The sequence below is a fragment of the Hippocampus guttulatus genome, chromosome 1 (genome assembly GCF_054856545.1).
Source record: "Hippocampus guttulatus isolate MCC_2025c chromosome 1, RoL_Hgut_1.0, whole genome shotgun sequence".
Taxonomy (NCBI): domain Eukaryota; kingdom Metazoa; phylum Chordata; class Actinopteri; order Syngnathiformes; family Syngnathidae; genus Hippocampus; species Hippocampus guttulatus.
Window position 1 is genome coordinate 33,988,894 of NC_141261.1, and position 17,917 is coordinate 34,006,810.

Genomic DNA, 17,917 nt, shown 5'->3' on the forward strand with positions numbered 1-17,917 from the left:
GTGGGTTCTGAAAAAAAACATTTTAAAAAATATGTCTTTGCGAGTGAATGAATGATTGCGAAGTTAACGTACACTCCAACGCAAAGTTCAAATTTTTCAATTTAAACTTGGGTTGGAGAAGAAAGTCTGGACAGTAACAGGAGAGGGCGCCATAATGTTACCCAACTTTACGGAACATTTAAATCCAGTTTACAGTATTGTAATGCATCGCAACGCAATTGACTCTCCTCGTTTGTAAGGAAGGGGATGAGCGGTTGTGGAAATTGGAGGATTTTCTATTCTCATTCTATAGAGGCACCATTGAGAGTATTGGCTTCATCACCGTGTGGTACAGCGCTTGCACCGTGTCCTGCCGAAAGAGTGTGCAGCGCGTTGTGAGAGCAGCTGAGAAGATCATTGGTGTCTCCCCCCACACTTGTGGATATCTACAACTCTCGTCTGACCCGCAAAGCCATCCAGATCGCAGGTGACCACACCCACCCATCTCCACAGCCTCTTCGACTGGCTGCCGTCGGGGAGGAGACCGCGATGCCTCTAGTCCAGTCTTTCTCAAATAGTCGGGGCGCGAGGCTCCATCAAGGAGGGCGCGTTTGACCTCGGGGAACATGCTTTTTAATTTTTTTACTGTTTTAAAATAACATGCAGCTGCACCTCCCCTACGTTAGGGGGCAGTGGCGCTCTCATTGGCAGAGTTTGCGCAGGGAGCATTCTCAGGGAGGAAATATGACGAGGCGTATGTAGCGCTTGGCTTCAACTTGACTGCGGTGGCAGACGAGTAAAGATCGATGTGCTTACTGTGTCTAAAAATTTTGGAAGCGGACAGCATGAAGCCAAATAAATTAAGGCGTCACTTAAAGACATTACACCCCAATCACGCTGATAAGCTGCTTGAGTTTTCTTCAGCGAAAATGTGCCGAATATTGCCAACAATCATGTCGCTTTGTGACCGCTACTTCAGTAAACTAAAAGACAGGTCTACACGTTGAGCAGGAGCCGAGAGTTGCTGTGTCCAGCTTCAACCCCGCTTCGAAAAGCTGTGCATTGCAAAACGTGCTCATTGTAGCCATTAATCCAGACGTCATCTTTGATTAAAAAAAAAAAAAAGCACAAATTATTTTAGATAGTTTTGTTTTGCTGCTTAGTTTTTTTAAACATTGTGGTCCTGAGATAATGTTGGTGAATAGTTTGAATGCATTATTTGTTATTGATTTTATGTCATTCTATTTTTCAGTAATGTATGGTTTGACACACGGTCAGTCAAGATATACTGTATTTATTGTTAAATCAAGGATTTAATGTTATTTTTGAATTTCAGATGCACTTTAAATATTTTCTGTTCCAGTTACTAAAGCTATTCTTTGTTGTAAGTTGGTCCATAAACTTGGTCCATTTTTTTTAATTCTCTTATACGTTAATAAGGATACAGTGTTACGCAAAGGTGTACTTATAACAATTTTATAGACAAATGATACTATTTATAGTCGTGCGGGGGGGGGGGGCGAGATGTTTTCCTCTTCCTTGGGGGGGCATGACAGAAAATAATTGAGAACCACTGCTCTAGTCTGTGCTAGAACCAGCAGGCTCAAGTACAGCTTATTCCACCAGGCGTTCAGGATACTCAACTCCCTCGGTGTTCTGCCCGCACAGACATTGTTCAATGTATTATGGAGCAAGTCCTGTTCAGAGTTTTACAGAGAGGTGGTGGAACGGAAACGAGCAGGTTTTCTTGGCAAGTTGACCAAGGGGATTTGCCATTCTCAAAAGTGAACAGGTTTATCCATCCAACCAACCTCCGATCGGCTTATCCTCACAAGGGTCGCGGAGGGTGCTGGAGCCTATCCCAGCCGCCTTTGGGCAGTAGGACACCCTGAATCGGTTGCCAGCCAATCGCAGGGCACACAGAGACAAACAACCATTCACACTCACACCGAGGGACAATTGAGAGTGTTCAATCAGCCTGCCATGCATGTTTTTGGAATGTGGGAGGAAACCGGGGTACCCGAAGAAAACATACGCAGGCCCGAAGTGAACATGCAAAACCCATACAGGGAGGCTGGAGCTGGAATTGAACCCGGGACCTCTGCACTGGGAGGTTGACGCGCTAACCACTGGACCACCGGGGCACTGAACAGGTTTAATTATTCAAAATGATTCAACCTTCCCCATTCCACACACCACAGGATAATCACTCAGGCTTATGTTTAAAGACAATTACACCTTTGCCAACTTTGACCAGAAATTTGGGGGAAATACTCATTGGTATTCAATTTGTAGGGTAATAATTAGAGGGTTGAGTGTGTGTGACATCAATTTAATAATGAGCATCATTTGGTTGTTGACAGAAAAACAGCGAAGTAAACAGGGGATTCTTTTCATACATCAAAATGGGACCAAAAAAAAAAGATCAATCTAAAGCCATGGCTCAGCTGGCAGGCTAATTTCGCATGCTAATCACGACAATACGGCTCCAGAAAAATCAGGATGTCATCTGCTGAGAGACAAAAATGATATACCAGCGCTTACAGGGTCCATTTCCTGTGTACGCAGTGTGCCGGTCTTCAACTTTCTGTCAGCTAATCACGATTCAAACGCAACTGGGCATTGACTTCCAGTCACTAAAAAAAGGTCATAAAGCGAACCGAGCATTGACCTCTAGTCACTAACAAAGGTCATGAAGAGAGAGACACCAGCTCTTCTCAATTGACCAGTCGCACGGTCATGTACGTCTTCTCTTGGCTCCTCCGGGACTGGCAGGGTTGGACAACAACAGGAGCTTCTCAGCACCACGACTCCTCTTCCTCTTTTCTGCTTCCTTCCCACCAGCTCCTCCGCCTCCTCCTCCTCCTCCTGTAGCTGCACCATCAACACCACCCTTCTCCTTGTCACGGCTACTGCTAGTCCGCTCTGACATCTTGAGCGAGGAGTTACTTCCTGAAAGACGGAGGTGATCAAAGATTATCTCTCCACCCACGTGTGTGTTGCTTCAGTCATCTTGTACCTTCTTCGTGCGTTGCAGGCTGCTCCCGCTCCAGCTCCAGCTCCTCCTTGGGCTCCTCCTCCAAGCACAGCTTGCCTGAACCGAAGGGGGTGGTTTGGTTGGTTGATATGCAAATTGTTTCAATGACACAATCAACAAAAGACCAGTTTAGCCAATCAGCTCCCACCTTCCTTCACTTCCTGGATGATGTCATCAGGCAGAAAGAAACTCTTCTCAGAGTTCGGAAAGGGCAAGATCTCCGACTCGTGCTGCATGCACAAACACACATTATATAGAGTGTAACACATTTCCACTGTAGGAAAAAAACAAACATTAAAATAATCCAGTAAAATTCCAGTCTATGCAATGTTCATAATAATTGCCACCTTGTTGGGGAATTGTGTAAAACATAAATAAAAGTTTAATACAATGATTTGCAAATCTTTTCCGCAAACTCTGTATCGGCGCGTGTATTGCTTTAAGAAAGAATCACGTTACCAATACAGGAACTGAATCGTTTGAATGTGCCGCACCAAAGTGTGTTTATAAGGAAGAGACTTGTGTTGGTGACATAGAAGGCGAATCTCACTTTACGCTTTGACGGTGTAGCCACGGTTAGCCTCCAGCTAGCTCCTGGCCAGCTATCCCTGCGCAGCCGACGTGTTTATGACAAGACAATTAATCAGTTAAGAGACACGTGCTGCTTTTTTTGTACAAGCCCAATATCGCCCAATCTCTCTCTCTCTCTCCCTCTCCCCCTCCCCTCGCACATACAGTAGCAAACACAACAGAAGAAAGTATGCCAGAGATAAGCAGGCGAACAAGAGTTAACAGAGACACACTGATCAGAGAGTCAACAGCGTGACGAGGCACAAGGGAAGGTGCTGGGTGGGCCTCCAAAGATGCGCAGCCAATCAACTCATGGGATAAATCCGCTCGTGCTGTCATTGGTCGACATTACGCCGGGAACCAACAGGCATGTACAAAACCTCTGAGTCATTCGACATTTTTTTTCTGTATACAGTACTTCGGAAAAAAAAAAACCCCTAGGTAATGAAGCCGCTATAAATGAAGCGTAATACAGCGAGGGATCACTGTACCGGTATATCCTTCTCAGACCATCATCAGTCCTCAGTCTTCAGGGGGCACATGAAATGCATTTGGATGCAATTATTTTTACCTAACTTGGTTTCGGCTATCACAAGTATTTAGGAGACCCACATACTCCACATGATTCCTATTAAAACTGAAGGATCTAAAATAAACTACGATCCATTGAAACTAAAGGATCAGCTCATCAGCAAGGTCTGAAGAAGCAACATAACGATCGTGATCATTTGAATCAGGTGTGTTGCAGCAGGGAGACTTGGAAAAGATGCAGGACATCGGCCCTTGGGGACCAGGGTTGGACACCCCTGATTTATAGCCCAGTTTTAAGAATAATGTACTAGCCAAGCAAAATGTATTTTTTTGTTTAATAAAAGAACATTTGACCACATTAAAGGAAATTCTACTTATCAGAGATGAAAGTGGACTTTTGTGAAAATTCCGGGGAGATATATATATATATATATATATATAAAAAACTAGCTTAGCATCATTATTTTGCTTTGGGAGAGAAGCATTAAAAAAATGAAGAAATATGAATAAATCAACCTTCAATCTGCATAATTAATGTTAATTATGTCATCTGAATGACCGTCTTTGAAAGAAAAAGTTCAAAATTGAATTCAGCATTCAGATCTGTAAAGCGATGTTGAAAAATAGTGAAATAACGTTTTACTGTAATTTGATGGTGCTTTCTTTGAACCAGATAATTAGAGGGGCGAAATAACACAAAAGCATTCCCCCAAAACACTTTTTTCTTTTTTTTTTTTTACCTCCCACGCAAAAAGCAAAATTGATCCAGAAACCTTCACTGACTTTTGAAATCTGTCTGAAGTGGCCTTTCCCACCAGACTTTGCATTTTGAAAAACTTGTCACATTGCTACTCTTAGCAGTGTTTATTACACAACACTAAGTTTGTGTGTTCATGCGTTTGTGCATCCTTACCAGTGCCTGCATGTCATACATGGTTCCCAGATGATCCCAGATGACTGAAGAGGAGATCTGGCGGCCGATGTTCTGACTAAACTTGTCTCGGATGCAGATCATGTGAAAGTGACGGTTCACTCCTGCGCATGAACACAAATGCACACAGAGACAATCAACTGAATGGAATACAGTAGATGCGTTTGTCTGCTGCCTTGAGTATGCAAAGTCAGCAATGATCAGAATTAAAATCATCTTTATTGGCCAAGTATGTAGAACACAGAAAGAATTTGTCTCTGGTAGTATAGGCTACACTAGTATTGCAATAACAAGAAACTACGACAAACGAAGATATGACATATAAGTATCGATAGACTTTCCATCATGTAAGGGTACCATTGTGCAGTAGTACCACCCACTGACAGCTGTGCGACAATGTGCAGAGTCATCGAGAAGAGCTAGAGTGATCAGTGGTACAATATAATATGACGGTTGTGCAGTTAATCGTTGGACCATTTTAAAGTCATCAGTAGCAGTATTTGTAGAACAACTTTTAAGTGCGCAATTGCACAGAAAGTCCTTGAGTAGTAGCTGTAAAAGGTGGTGGGCCAGCTATCAACTCCGAAAAACATGTGTGCGAAAAAGTCCCAGCGCAGACTCCCTAATGTTTCTTAAGTCTTCTCGAGTAAGTAAGCGGCGTACGGTCGACAAAAATGAACGAAAACGACAAAAACAAAGATAATACTAAGGAGCGCGTAATCGAAGCAGCCACTTGTGCCGGCTCCATCTTGTCTAGAACATGCAACGTTGTCACTGGATCTCCATGTCCCACGATACTTTGCAAACACATCTGTCCATGGGTGCCTGCATTGTACTTGTTACTTTTAATGCTGGACGGCGCTGTGACAATTGTTCAAAGAAGAGTTGCCTTCACCCAAACTACACGCCAAATTGAATCTGCTTCAATCTTAGATACTGTATATTGACATACAGTATAACATGTGCTGCATAACAAAATGTGAACAAATGACATCTTCCACTGAAAGATTATTCAATACAATATTCCTAAAACACAAAATTCAAGTTCATATAAGCATGTTCGTGAGGAGCGGTGATCGCTCGACTGTTGTTCTTATGTTGGACATTTGGCGGCGATTGCGCCAGTACACAGGTAGGCCAAAAAAGAAGGAGCAGCTTATTTGTGTTACCATTTTTTTAGCCCTCGATACCGAGCTGATACCGCACCAATATCACACCATGTGAAAGAACAAAATATAAGAGTATTTTTAATTGTAATCCTAAAGCACTGCAAACTCCATTGAATACAAAATGATTCATAGTTCATAGTTACATCAACACCTTTAAAGTATCTGCAGGAACATACTGTCGTAATTCCTATTGCTTTGCATACAGGTGAGAGTGAGAATGGGCGAGATACTCGCATGCATATGCATTTCTAATTAAGGTGGAACATTTGGACACCTAAAATATTTTATTCTGTGTTCTAATAGACCCCTACTGTTTGAACATTTGTACGCAGTGTGCAGCCTGAAGGCAGGCAGCCGAATGAGATACAAGAGGCAAAATACAGTTGCTTTTTTTTAGGGGGGGGGGCATATTTATCAAAGATATTTTATTGTTCGGCGGCCCGGTAGTCCAGTGGTTAGCACGTCAACTTCACAGTGCAGAGGTACCGGGTTCAATTCCAGCTCCGGCCTCCCTGTGTGGAGTTTGCATGTTCTCCCCGGGCCTGCGTGGGTTTTCTCCGGGTACTCCGGTTTCCTCCCACATTCCAAAAACATGCATGGCAGGTTGATTGGACGCTCTAAATTGTCCTTAGGTGTGAGTGTGAGCGCGCATGGTTGTTCGTCTCTGTGTGCCCTGCGATTGGCTGGCAACTGATTCAGGGTGTCCCCCGCCTACTGCCCGGAGATGGCTGGGATAGGCTCCAGCACCCCCCGCGACCCTAGTGAGGATCAAGCGGTTCGGAAAATGGATGGATGGATTTTATTGTTCATTTCAATTCAAATGTATTCAATTCAAAGATAATTGCACTTGGATGTATTTTAATTATGTTTGTCTTCATATTATTATTTGTTTTCAAATCTTTAAATGACCTCGCGCCACCGTACCTCTCTGAGCTCATCCACCCCTATGCGCCTGCCCGGCGCCTCAGGTCTGCGAACCAGGCATTATTAGAAGTACCAAGAACTAAACGGAGGCTCAGAGGGAATCGAGCCTTTTCTGTTGCTGGTCCCTCTCTCTGGAATGACCTCCCACTGAACATTCGGCAAGCCTCCTTGCTGCCCATCTTTAAAACCCGCCTCAAAACTCACTTGTATTCTTTGGCATATGACTCAGATTTGATTTTAGTTTTACTATTTGGTGCTTTCTAACATCTTTGTTACGGATTTATTGCTTTAGTGTTTTATATGTTAGTTGCTCCATGTACAATACCTTGTATGCAGCGATGGCTGTTTGAAAGTGCTCCATAAATACAGTTGAGTTGAGTTATTAATGGTGAACACCTCTACTGTTTATGGTTGCTCGAAATTAGTCAACTAGAGATAAGAAATGTTACTTTGTGGCAGTGTTGTGTCCAAGGACCGGCAACCCGAGGCCAAGGCCAAGGCCAAGGACTTGACTCCGAGGCCAAGGCCAAGGCCAAGGACTTGGAAAATTTTCTGGGGCAAGGCCAAGGCCAAGGACCAAGGACTTGCCTCCGAGGCCAAGGCCAAGACCAAGGACTGATTTTGAAACTGAAGCCTAGCCGAGGACATGTATAAAACAATGCTATCATACCACTTGGCAGGTCTTCATGATTTGCAACACCCCTCCATCATAACCCCTTGCGCTCCCTAACGCTTGAATGAAGTGTTTTTATTCAAAGAGTAGAACAGTCAGGGTACGTGTTATTTATACTGAGAAAAACAAAAATAAAAGCATATGATATACATTTATGAATTAATATTTTAGTGCAGTAGTTTCTTAATATGAAGTAAATCAACACTCAACAGGCATGACATGGCACGGAACACAAGTTGAGAAATGACTTTGCATAGAAGTCAATCACTGACTGCAGAAAAAGCGGTAATCTCTCAGTGATAATTTTACAGTTTACCGGCAGCGAGTCCCAGGGACTCGCTGTTCAGAAAAGTATGAGTGCCATTATGGATTGAGAGAGTCCCAAATTTCGAATTCTGAAAGTCAAGTCAAGTCAAGTCAACAGTATTTATAGAGCACTTTCAAACAGCCATCGCTGCATACAAAGTGCTGTACATGGAGCAATTTAACATGCCCAATAAACAGTAAGACAAATCGGTAATAAAGGCGGTAGAAAGCACCAAACAGTAAAACCAAGAACAAATCTAAGTCATGCTGAGTCGAATGCCAAAGAATACAAGTGAGTTTTGACGAGGGTTTTGAAGATGGGCAGCGAGGAGGCTTGCCGAATGTTTAGTGGGAGGTCATTCCAGAGAGAGGGACCAGCAACAGAAAAGGCTCGATCCCCTCTGAGCCTCAGTTTAGTTCTTGGTACTTCTAATAAAGTCTGGTCCACAGACCTGAGGCGCCGGGCAGGTGTGTAGGGGCGGATGAGCTCAGAGAGGTAAGGTGGCGCGAGATTATTCAGAGATTTGAAAACAAATAAGAGGATCTTGAAAATAACTCTAAAATGAATGGGGAGCCAGTGAAGGGATGCCAGAGTAGGAGTTATGTGCTCCCTCTTACGAGTACCAGTCAAGAGGCGAGCGGCGGCATTCTGGACCAGCTGAAGGCGCTTAATGGAGGACTGGCTGACTCCAAAGTAAAGGGCATTGCAGTAATCGAGCCGGGATGTGACAAAGGCATGAATTACCATCTCAAAGTGTTCATGTGAGAGGAGAGGTTTTATTTTGGCCAGCTGTCTAAGGTGAAAGAAGCTGGATTTAACAACGGCACCAATTTGCCGATCGAGTTTGAAATCACTGTCCAGTTTAAGGCCCAAGTTTGAGACTGTTGACTTAAGATAAGGAGACAGGGGGCCCAAGTCTACAGGATGGAATGTACAAGGGCCACTGGGACCAAACAATATCACCTCTGTCTTCTTTTCATTGAATCTCAAGAAATTTTGTGCCATCCAGGTTTTGATTTCTTCCAGACAGGATAGGAGTGGCCTTAATGAGAAGGCGTCTTTCTTGCTCAGTGGGACATAGATCTGGCAGTCATCTGCATAGCAGTGGAAGGGAATACCATGTTTCCTTAAGATGGAACCCAATGGGAGCAGATACAGCGAGAACAGCAAAGGCCCCAGAATTGAGCCCTGTGGAACACCACATGACAGGGGAGCAGTGCGTGACTCAGAGCAGCCAAGGCTGACACAGAAGGTTCTGTCAGCTAAATAGGACCTAAACCACTCAAGAGCACTGCCGCCAATGCCCACCAAGTGCTGCAAACGAGACAGCAGAATACTGTGATCCACTGTATCAAATGCTGCAGTTAAGTCCAATAAAACTAGACACACGTGGTCTCCAGAGTCATTTGCCAGGAGGATGTCATTAGAAACGCGTAACAGGGCTGACTCCGTGCTATGCATCGTCTTGAAACCTGACTGGAAGACCTCCAAGATGTTATGTTCATCCAAGAAAATTTTCAACTGCATGTGCACCACTTTTTCCAGAATTTTGGAAATGAAAGGCAGCTTGGAAATGGGCCTGAAACTTGACAGCACATCTGGATCAAGGCCAGCTTTCTTGATCAAGGGTTGGACCACAGCATGTTTAAACTGTTGGGGAACTACACCAGAAGAGAGGCTGCTGTTGATGATATCCAAGACTGATGCGCCAACACTCGGGAGAACCTCCTGAAAGAAGTGCGGGGGAAGAGAGTCGCAAGGGGAGCCAGGTGGCTTTGTCTGGCGAACTACATCCTCCAAAAGCGCCAAGGACACAGTTTCAAAAGAATTTAGCACAGCTGAATATGGAACATGGACAGAGGGGTCAGATGCGGTATTTGAGACCGGAGTCCTAGCTGTAGAGACCTTATCAATGAAAAACTGAAGGAATCTGTTGCACATCTCGGGTGAAGAATCCGAGCAAGTAGGCAGAGGGGGTTTGAGTACAGAATCTATTGTTTTAAATAGTGCGCGTGGGTTGTGACGGTTAGCTTGAATAAGGTCCGACAGATATTCTCTTTTGGCCTCTTTTACTGTGAGCTGGTAGTTATGCCAGCAGTCTTTCCAAATTTGATAAGAGACATGCAATTTGTCATTTTTCCACTTGCGTTCGGCTTTGCGACACCCCTGCCTAGCTGCGCGGGTAATGTCGTTAAACCATGGCTCGGGTTTAGGTTTTGGGAGCACAGTTTTTGAAGGAGCCACCAAATCCAGGATGGCACAGCATGATGAGTTGAACCAAGAGGTGAGTTCCTCTGTGTTAGACGAGGGTACGCAAAGGTTATTAAAGGCATCAGAGAAACGACCAGCAGTGCGAGGGTTAAAAATTCGGCGTTTAAAACTAGGAGCGGCAGATTTCACAGCAGCATGCGATAAGACTACGTCAAATAAAACTGCCATGTGATCAGAAATCCCATTTTCAAGGACTTCCAGATTTGACACCGGTAGACCATAAGCAAGGACAAGGTCTAAAACATGACCTTGTTCATGTGTTGGGCTGGTCACATACTGCACGAAATTAAAAGAGTCGATAAGTCTTAAGAAGTCCTTTGCTAGCGTTTTTTTCCTGACAGCACACATGGATATTAAAATCCCCCATTAGGAGGATATGATCATATCTCAGCCTGATTTCCGCAAGAAAGGTTGAAAAGTCGCTTAAAAAGTCTTTGTTGTATTTAGGAGGACGGTAAATGACAGCACAGAGCACCGGGAAAACACGACCGACTTCAAAGAAGGTTGCTTCAAAGCTGGTGGCCGATGTGGTGAATGTGCACCGTTTACATTTGAAATTGTTCTTAAAGATGCTCACCGTTCCTCCACCACGGCCTGATGTCCTCGGGGTATCGAGGAAATCACAGTCGGGTGGCAACAATTCAAGCAAAGCGTTGTACTCACCAGTACCTGCCCAAGTCTCCGTCAGACACAGGAAATCCAAGTCATTGGAAAGGAAATACTCCCTCAGAATATGGGTCTTGTTCGTCAGCGACCGGGCGTTTAACAACGCGATCCTTGTGGGAGTAGCAACGGGAGGGATTGCCTCTTCCGATCGCCGAGCCCGGGGGAATTCCCTCAAAAGCTTTCGCTGGATTCCTCCCCGAGAAAGGCGTGGAGGGTAGAAATGCCGTGGCGCGACGGGAGAGCCAACGACTGTTAGCAAGCACGAGGCGACGGGGTTGAGGGCACACCACGCCGGAGCGATCGAAGTGTGTCTCAGATCCCGTTTTAGCTTCACGAGCTGACCGCTACGTTTGCCGCGGCGACGGCGCTTCTGTGAAGGGGGCGAGCGAACGCGGAAGAGATTAGCCGGCAGGTTAGCCAAGAACGGAGGTAGCGTCTTTTCACCACCGTCTTGCCAAAACGCGGCCGAATCTCCGACGTGTTGTTGAATCAATAACAACGATCGGCGATCATAAACCAACCGAGACGCTGTTAGGGAGGTAACAAGCATTGCGAAAAGTAAAAAAACCCGAAATGGCAGGAGCGTCGCCGAACACACTGGCGCACAAGCGGCCATCTTGGGCTTTTTAGTCTACTTATTCTACTTATTCAATTGCATACGATAATAACACAAACAACAACATATACATACAATGATAAACAAATGCTGCAAAAATTTAAATAATTCAGGAGCAGGCCTGAGGATTTCGGAAATTCATGGTAACCGTTTTTCGGTTCCGTCGGATTATCCAATGGGAAACTACGATAACAAATGTTAGGTTCCGTAAACGTTCATCATGGGAACCCATTTTTCTATTTTGACTGATATTGATAATCAAGAATTCCGAAACTCAAAAGTATAATGTTTCAAGGGTCAATGTTTGAAAACTATGCATTAACAATGAACATTACATCAGCAGCTGTGTACTCCAGGTTTATTCCAAAAAATAAATGGATCAAAAACTGGTGTACTCGTGTGGCATCATCAGAGTATTTTTTCCAATCTCACACTGCAAAGATTAATTGACTGGTAATCATTAATACAGGTAAGTATTGATGTGGCTTGACATCCTCTTCCCAAGACGATGCATGTGTAATCTACGATCAATTTGATGAAAGAATTTAACACACAGGGTTAGCACGTCGGCTTCACAGTGCAGAGGTACCGGGTTCAATTCCAGCTCCGGCCTCCCTGTGTGGAGTTTGCATGTTCTCCCCGGGCCTGCGTGGGTTTTCTCCGGGTGCTCCGGTTTCCTCCCACATTCCAAAAACATGCATGGCAGGCTGATTGAACACTCCAAATTGTCCCTAGGTGTGAGTGTGGGCATGAATGGTTGTTCGTCTCTGTGTGCCCTGCGATTGGCTGGCAACTGATTCAGGGTGTCCCCGCCTACTGCCCGAAGACGGCTGGGATAGGCTCCAGCACCCCCCGCGACCCTAGTGAGGATCAAGCGGTTCAGAAAATGAATGGATGGAATTTAACACACGTCATCATTAGTTCTACCAACAGTTAACATTAGCATTACTACACCTTGTGACGAATGTTTTATTCATAAAGTTACCATGCTACAACCAGTAAATTATACAATAACCAATACTGTTTCATAATATTTTTCACAGCGATTAGTCTACAAATCTAATGACCAATTTGCCTCGTAATCGTGCCTCGCATCGTATTTCGCTCTCGCGTTCTGTGCATACGTCACAGGTGAGTTTAGGGATACGCCCTTTGGACGATTCGTACGAAAAATCAGACAAGCATTCCCATTTCTTAAATATCGTAATTGGTAGACCTTGGCGAGTTTTTTTCGCCGCCATCTCAAACTTTCATCCGCGCGATTCCTCAGTTTGCGGACTAAAATAACAACCCGTATGCGCACATATCGTCATCTGTTGTGTCCCCCCCAACACTGAAAACAAAACAAAACCAAAGTAAATTAGAAGAAACACACTCACACACCACAAACACACATACAGGCGCAGTGAAATTGCGTTGATCACACAGTAAACTCAAGTGCGGTGACTTTTATAGTTAAACTATTTTTCGGTACCGTGAAAATGACGCCACGGAAACGACACGCTACCGGTAACGATTGTTCCTGTGAAATCCTCAGGCTTGCCGTAGTTTTTTAGTTTGTTTGTTTGTTTTGACTGAGAAATTTCCTTGCGTCCCAAAAACGCACATTGTTTGGAACTGTGCGTCCCGTAGGAAAATTATGCGTCTAGGACGCGGGACGCAGAGGTAACGAGATGGCTGAATCTCTAAACATTCTCTGAGTACTACTATTATTACCACTCCCACTAATACTACATTAATTAATAACTTCAACTTCACAATAATAATAAAAAATAATTAAATCAACCATGATTTTAAACTATGTATTATCAATATTCATTATTCCAAACATGAGAAAGCATTCAGCAAACATAACTGGAATCGAGCAAAAGGACTCCAAATCCCAACGGCCAAACCCGAAAGGGAAGTGCCGACATTATTGACTCCAGCTGGAACGCAAATTACTTGGTTCAAACAAACATTCTAGTGCGACTGCACAAACGTGACGACTGTGCAAAAATAACTAAATAAAAGACACCACTGTTACAGAAAGGCTTTACACGCTATTTAAACTGCCGATCGCGAACGCAACAAACCGTGATTGAAACTAACTCTGATGCCGCTCTTTATACGTTGCGCTAACTGTTACCCGTCAGTGGCAGACCCGCCCCTCTTTAAGCGCCAGAGTTAATCCATCAATATGGGTTTCCTTGGATGGAATTTATTAGATTCCTTCGTGATTTTGGCGGCCCTTATACAAGGGTTTCGAGGCTCTAATCCAGGGGCGGGCAAACCTTTTGGCTCGGGGGCCACATTGATTTCTAAATTTGACAGGTGGGCCGGGTCAGCACAAGATACGGTACATATAAAAAACTGTATATGTTGACAGTCCATACCAAACATCAACAGAACAGAAGCATTAAAGTATTACCATACTTTTTTTAATGAGAACCGTGAAACAATTATGGTACATGTCCTGTATGAACGTCCAAGTATGTTAACAACATACATGTGTGACAACAAAAGCAACAAAGTGCAACAAGATATTTTCCAAAAACTGCAGCATACAGTACAGGTATATGACAAAATCTAACAAAGTTAGGACTATTTGCTACAAAATGAGACGAGTAAAAGACCAGGTGGCTTTCTTTCCACTCACTCAATGTCTCGAATATGACCTCCCCTCGATCACCACACAAGACAACGTTGCTCAGCTGATGTTGTGCAACGAACTTTTGAACCCAGCCACGGGACGCTTCGAAGTATTAGCGCTATGGAACTCGATTGCTCTCTTATTAGCGGTCCAGTTTGCGGAAAGTTTTTCGCACAATAACAGTCAAACCATTCCAGGAAACGTTTATTATTTACTCGACTGTCCGTCGAGCCGCAAGCAATTCACTCTGAGCATGGAAACAGCCAGAATCAGACTGAGCAAGAATCACTTCCTCGTTTTTCAAAGTCTTGTAGATTTGAGTCTTTCATACTCCAAGTGTCTCCTGAATGTTTCATACTTCGTAACCCTCTTGGTTTAATCAGATACACTTCACTTTCTCTTCCGCAGCCATTACTGTTCCTCTTCGTTTGGATGCCATGATCTATAGGACGTAAACATTTTCGCTATTTCAGTTAAACTCACTGCAATAAAGAGTCACTTGCATGTCGCTGTTTTGGATCCAATGATAGGAAATAGCGGCACGGACACACTTATTCCGTCGTATCGAATGGGATTTGCTTGATTTGGCGCTACTGCGGGCTTCCGTATCGTCTCCCCCTCCCTCCCTATGCTCTGCAACTTCAAGTAACTGCGCCACCTGGCGTTGAAATGCCTGTCATTACAAGTCCAAATGAAATGAATGCAGTCGTTGACATCGAACCTTAATTGTGTACCAACCTTCGGCGGGCCGGATTAAAAAGACCAACGGGTCGGATCCGGCCCGCGGGCCGTAGTTTGCCCACCACTGCTCTAATCCCTCATTGTGTCCGAGGACCGGCAATCCGAGGCCAAGGCCAAGGCCAAGGACTTGACTCCCGAGGCCAAGGCCTAGGACCAAGGACTTGACTCCGAGGCCTAGGCCGAGGACCAAGGACCGCCCCTCGGTCCTCGAGGCCAAGGACCGGCTCGAGGAACACATCTCTGCTTTGTGGTACCGGTTGTGAATGTGGGTGGGTGGGGGTGGGGGTGGGGTGTGGACGAAGAAGTTGTGTGAGAGACGACGAGCACGATCAATCTATGAAATCTTCAACGTGACGACTTTACACCATCACAACATCAGGATATGCTCTGATTACTCAATATCAGTTGATGTTTGTGAAATGCCAATTTGATATGTAACAGCGCGAAATGGAAGTAACTGTTCGTGCTATTGAATGCTGACCAGTTATTTTGCAGATAAGCAAAGTTGCCTGCCCATGCAGTAGTCTGTACTCTGTGTAGCTACTCAAAATGCTGACCTTCACCACCTCCCAACAAGATAAAATGAGAGTGCAAGACACGGAGGGGGCGAAAGCTCCCTTGACAGATGAACGGTGTCCCTCCATGGTTTTTTTCTTTCTCGAATAAATCTCATCATTTTTTTTATAATACTTGTTGTCTTGGCTTCCCTGGACAAGATATTTGCTTTTTCATGTGCGGAGGGTCATAAGATTAACCTTTAAATGTAAATTCAGGGGAGATGTGATTCTTGACATACCCATTCAAGTTTTAGTTCACATTGCCGTTCAACATTAATCTGTTAATAATGTAGGAATACAAATTTTAGACGTTGATAAGAGTATCACAAAACATTTTTTGGCGGTCTTGCACACATTTTCACACAATCACAACACTTTACTTTCAGACTTGATGGCTGCTGAGTGATGTGTTGCAAACAAGCGCGTCTCTTTGTTTGGAGCGAGGAAGCTAAGCGCTAGCTTGAAAAGCTTCGACGATGAAAAGCAAGACGAGTTTATTCGAACACAAATAAGTGTGATCGACGTACTCTGTCAATCAAAAGTAACATACCTTTGCTGTCGCGAGAAAACGATCCAGCCAACAAGCTTGCCCCATCCGGACACAAAATAATTATAAGACTCCAGGTGGCAATTACATGACTCAAGAATAGGCACTCTTCAGTACAATCAAAAAATTTGGGATGTTGTGATAACTCTCTTGAGGAAACAAAGTTGCTTCATTTGACCAGTCTGATTTTAAAAGTTTATCCGAGGAGTCTGCGTTTTCACGTCGTCTTTCCCTACAACCAATCTCAGTTCAGAAAGTTCATTCATGATAAATGGCTGCCTTTTCTGTTATTTGCTTATCGAGAAGTGCCACAGACCTAACTGGGTTTTCTCCAGATGTGAATGAAAGTAGTCTGGCTGCATACCTGGGGCGGTTTAGTGTGCCATGGACCTGGTCTGGTTGCGGGATAACAAAAACGTTTTTAATGATTTTTTTGAATTCAGGTTGTAAAGGTCAGATTTCAGAGGTCAATCAGATCTCAATGATAACTTTGGTTGAATACCTTGGGTGGCTTAGTGTGCCCGAGACCTCGTCTGGTTCCCGGATAACGAAAATTCATTTTTTGATGTTTTAAAAAAAAAAAAAGTTTTTAATCTGCTAATTGTTGTCAATGATGTAGAGTTAACATTCACTTTGGTTTCTGTCACATCCTCAAATTTTTTTTGGCGCTCTTCTGGGACACTTTTCATTCTCCCTGGGTGAACTCATCGTTGCCTGACCTCTGAGAAGTTACTTTATAACATTATATCAAGTCCAAACGACGACCGTGCATTCGATTAGTTGGACAGATTACCGTAATGCACAGTATTAACAATCGCTGTGGCGGGTGGATTGACTTCAATTTTGCGAGTGGAGGCTCGCCTGACCGCAATAAAATAACGCTAGCAGGACAGTTGCCGGTCACGACAATAATGACCACGCCTTTTTTATTACTATCATATAAAACAACAAATTAGGCCCATTCGAGAATGTATGTGGTATTGTAAAAGACGAAATATAAACCTGACAAAGAAATTGAGGGACTTTTAACTATTTCAGGTTAAGATTTGATCATAAAAATATTCATAAAAGTCGCACGTATAACGGCAATTATTATTTTGAATGATCAAGATGCTGAACCATTAATTCTATATGATAAAAGGAAAACGAACAGACAGATGAGCTAAGACAACAACAACTAGCATTTCGTTTTACCGACAGGCTTGTGTCCGATCATGGCGTGGAAAAGGCACACCTCCACCTCGTGGCTCCACACCACTGACTCCTCGCCGGGGATCAAGGACGCGTCCGGGGGCTTCTCGTCGGCTTGGTTCTGTGTCAGGTCGGCCTCCCCCATCGTCGAGACAACAGACTCGACTCGGCTAATTTGGTCGGATGTTTTGTTTGGTTTCGACCGGAAGGTCTGTCATCGTATACTTCTTCTTCTCGTTGTTACTTTTGGTGCATTACCGCCACCTACTTAAATGAGATGTGAGTCTGGATAATTATAGTGTATTATAAAACCTATTATTTAACCACAATGTTTCCCAAAATAAAAAATAGAAATGTAAAACTTAACTCACTCATATTACGGTTGTTATGTCAAACTGATAAAAAAAATTAAGAATCGATTCTTATACAAGATATGACGGCTATTCCAAATACAGTATTTATTTATGTGGGGAAAATTTATGTTTGTACTGTATATCAAAGACCAGGCAAAGAGCATTTGTTTGTGGAAAGTGGATAAGCCAAGGGATTTTTTTCTACTTTGTAGTCACACACAA

The 17,917-nt window shown here is 43.8% G+C and overlaps 1 protein-coding gene across 1 annotated transcript; it reads right to left on the reverse strand.

Annotated features, from left to right (window-relative positions):
* Positions 1 to 2,295: 2,295 nt before the first annotated feature.
* On the reverse strand, positions 2,296 to 17,552 carry mrgbp (MRG/MORF4L binding protein). The gene is made up of 5 exons (XM_086127565.1): positions 17,346 to 17,552; positions 5,031 to 5,152; positions 3,165 to 3,246; positions 2,999 to 3,073; positions 2,296 to 2,931 (listed from the first exon to the last, which is right to left on the reverse strand). Exons 1-5 carry the CDS (start codon positions 17,485 to 17,487, stop codon positions 2,717 to 2,719), a joined length of 636 nt encoding a protein of 211 aa, XP_085983691.1. The 5' UTR covers positions 17,488 to 17,552; the 3' UTR covers positions 2,296 to 2,716.
* Between the last annotated feature and the right edge of the window lie 365 nt (positions 17,553 to 17,917).

Excerpts from the sequence above, each read along its gene's own strand:
- mrgbp (XM_086127565.1), bottom strand. The coding sequence starts at position 17,487 with ATGGGGGAGGCCGACCTGACACAGAACCAAGCCGACGAGAAGCCCCCG. Across the intron at positions 5,153-17,345 it reads GATCGGACACAAGCCTGTCG|GAGTGAACCGTCACTTTCAC; the intron begins GTAAAACGAAAT and ends GTTCATGCGCAG. Across the intron at positions 2,932-2,998 it reads GCCTGCAACGCACGAAGAAG|GAAGTAACTCCTCGCTCAAG; the intron begins GTACAAGATGAC and ends TCCGTCTTTCAG.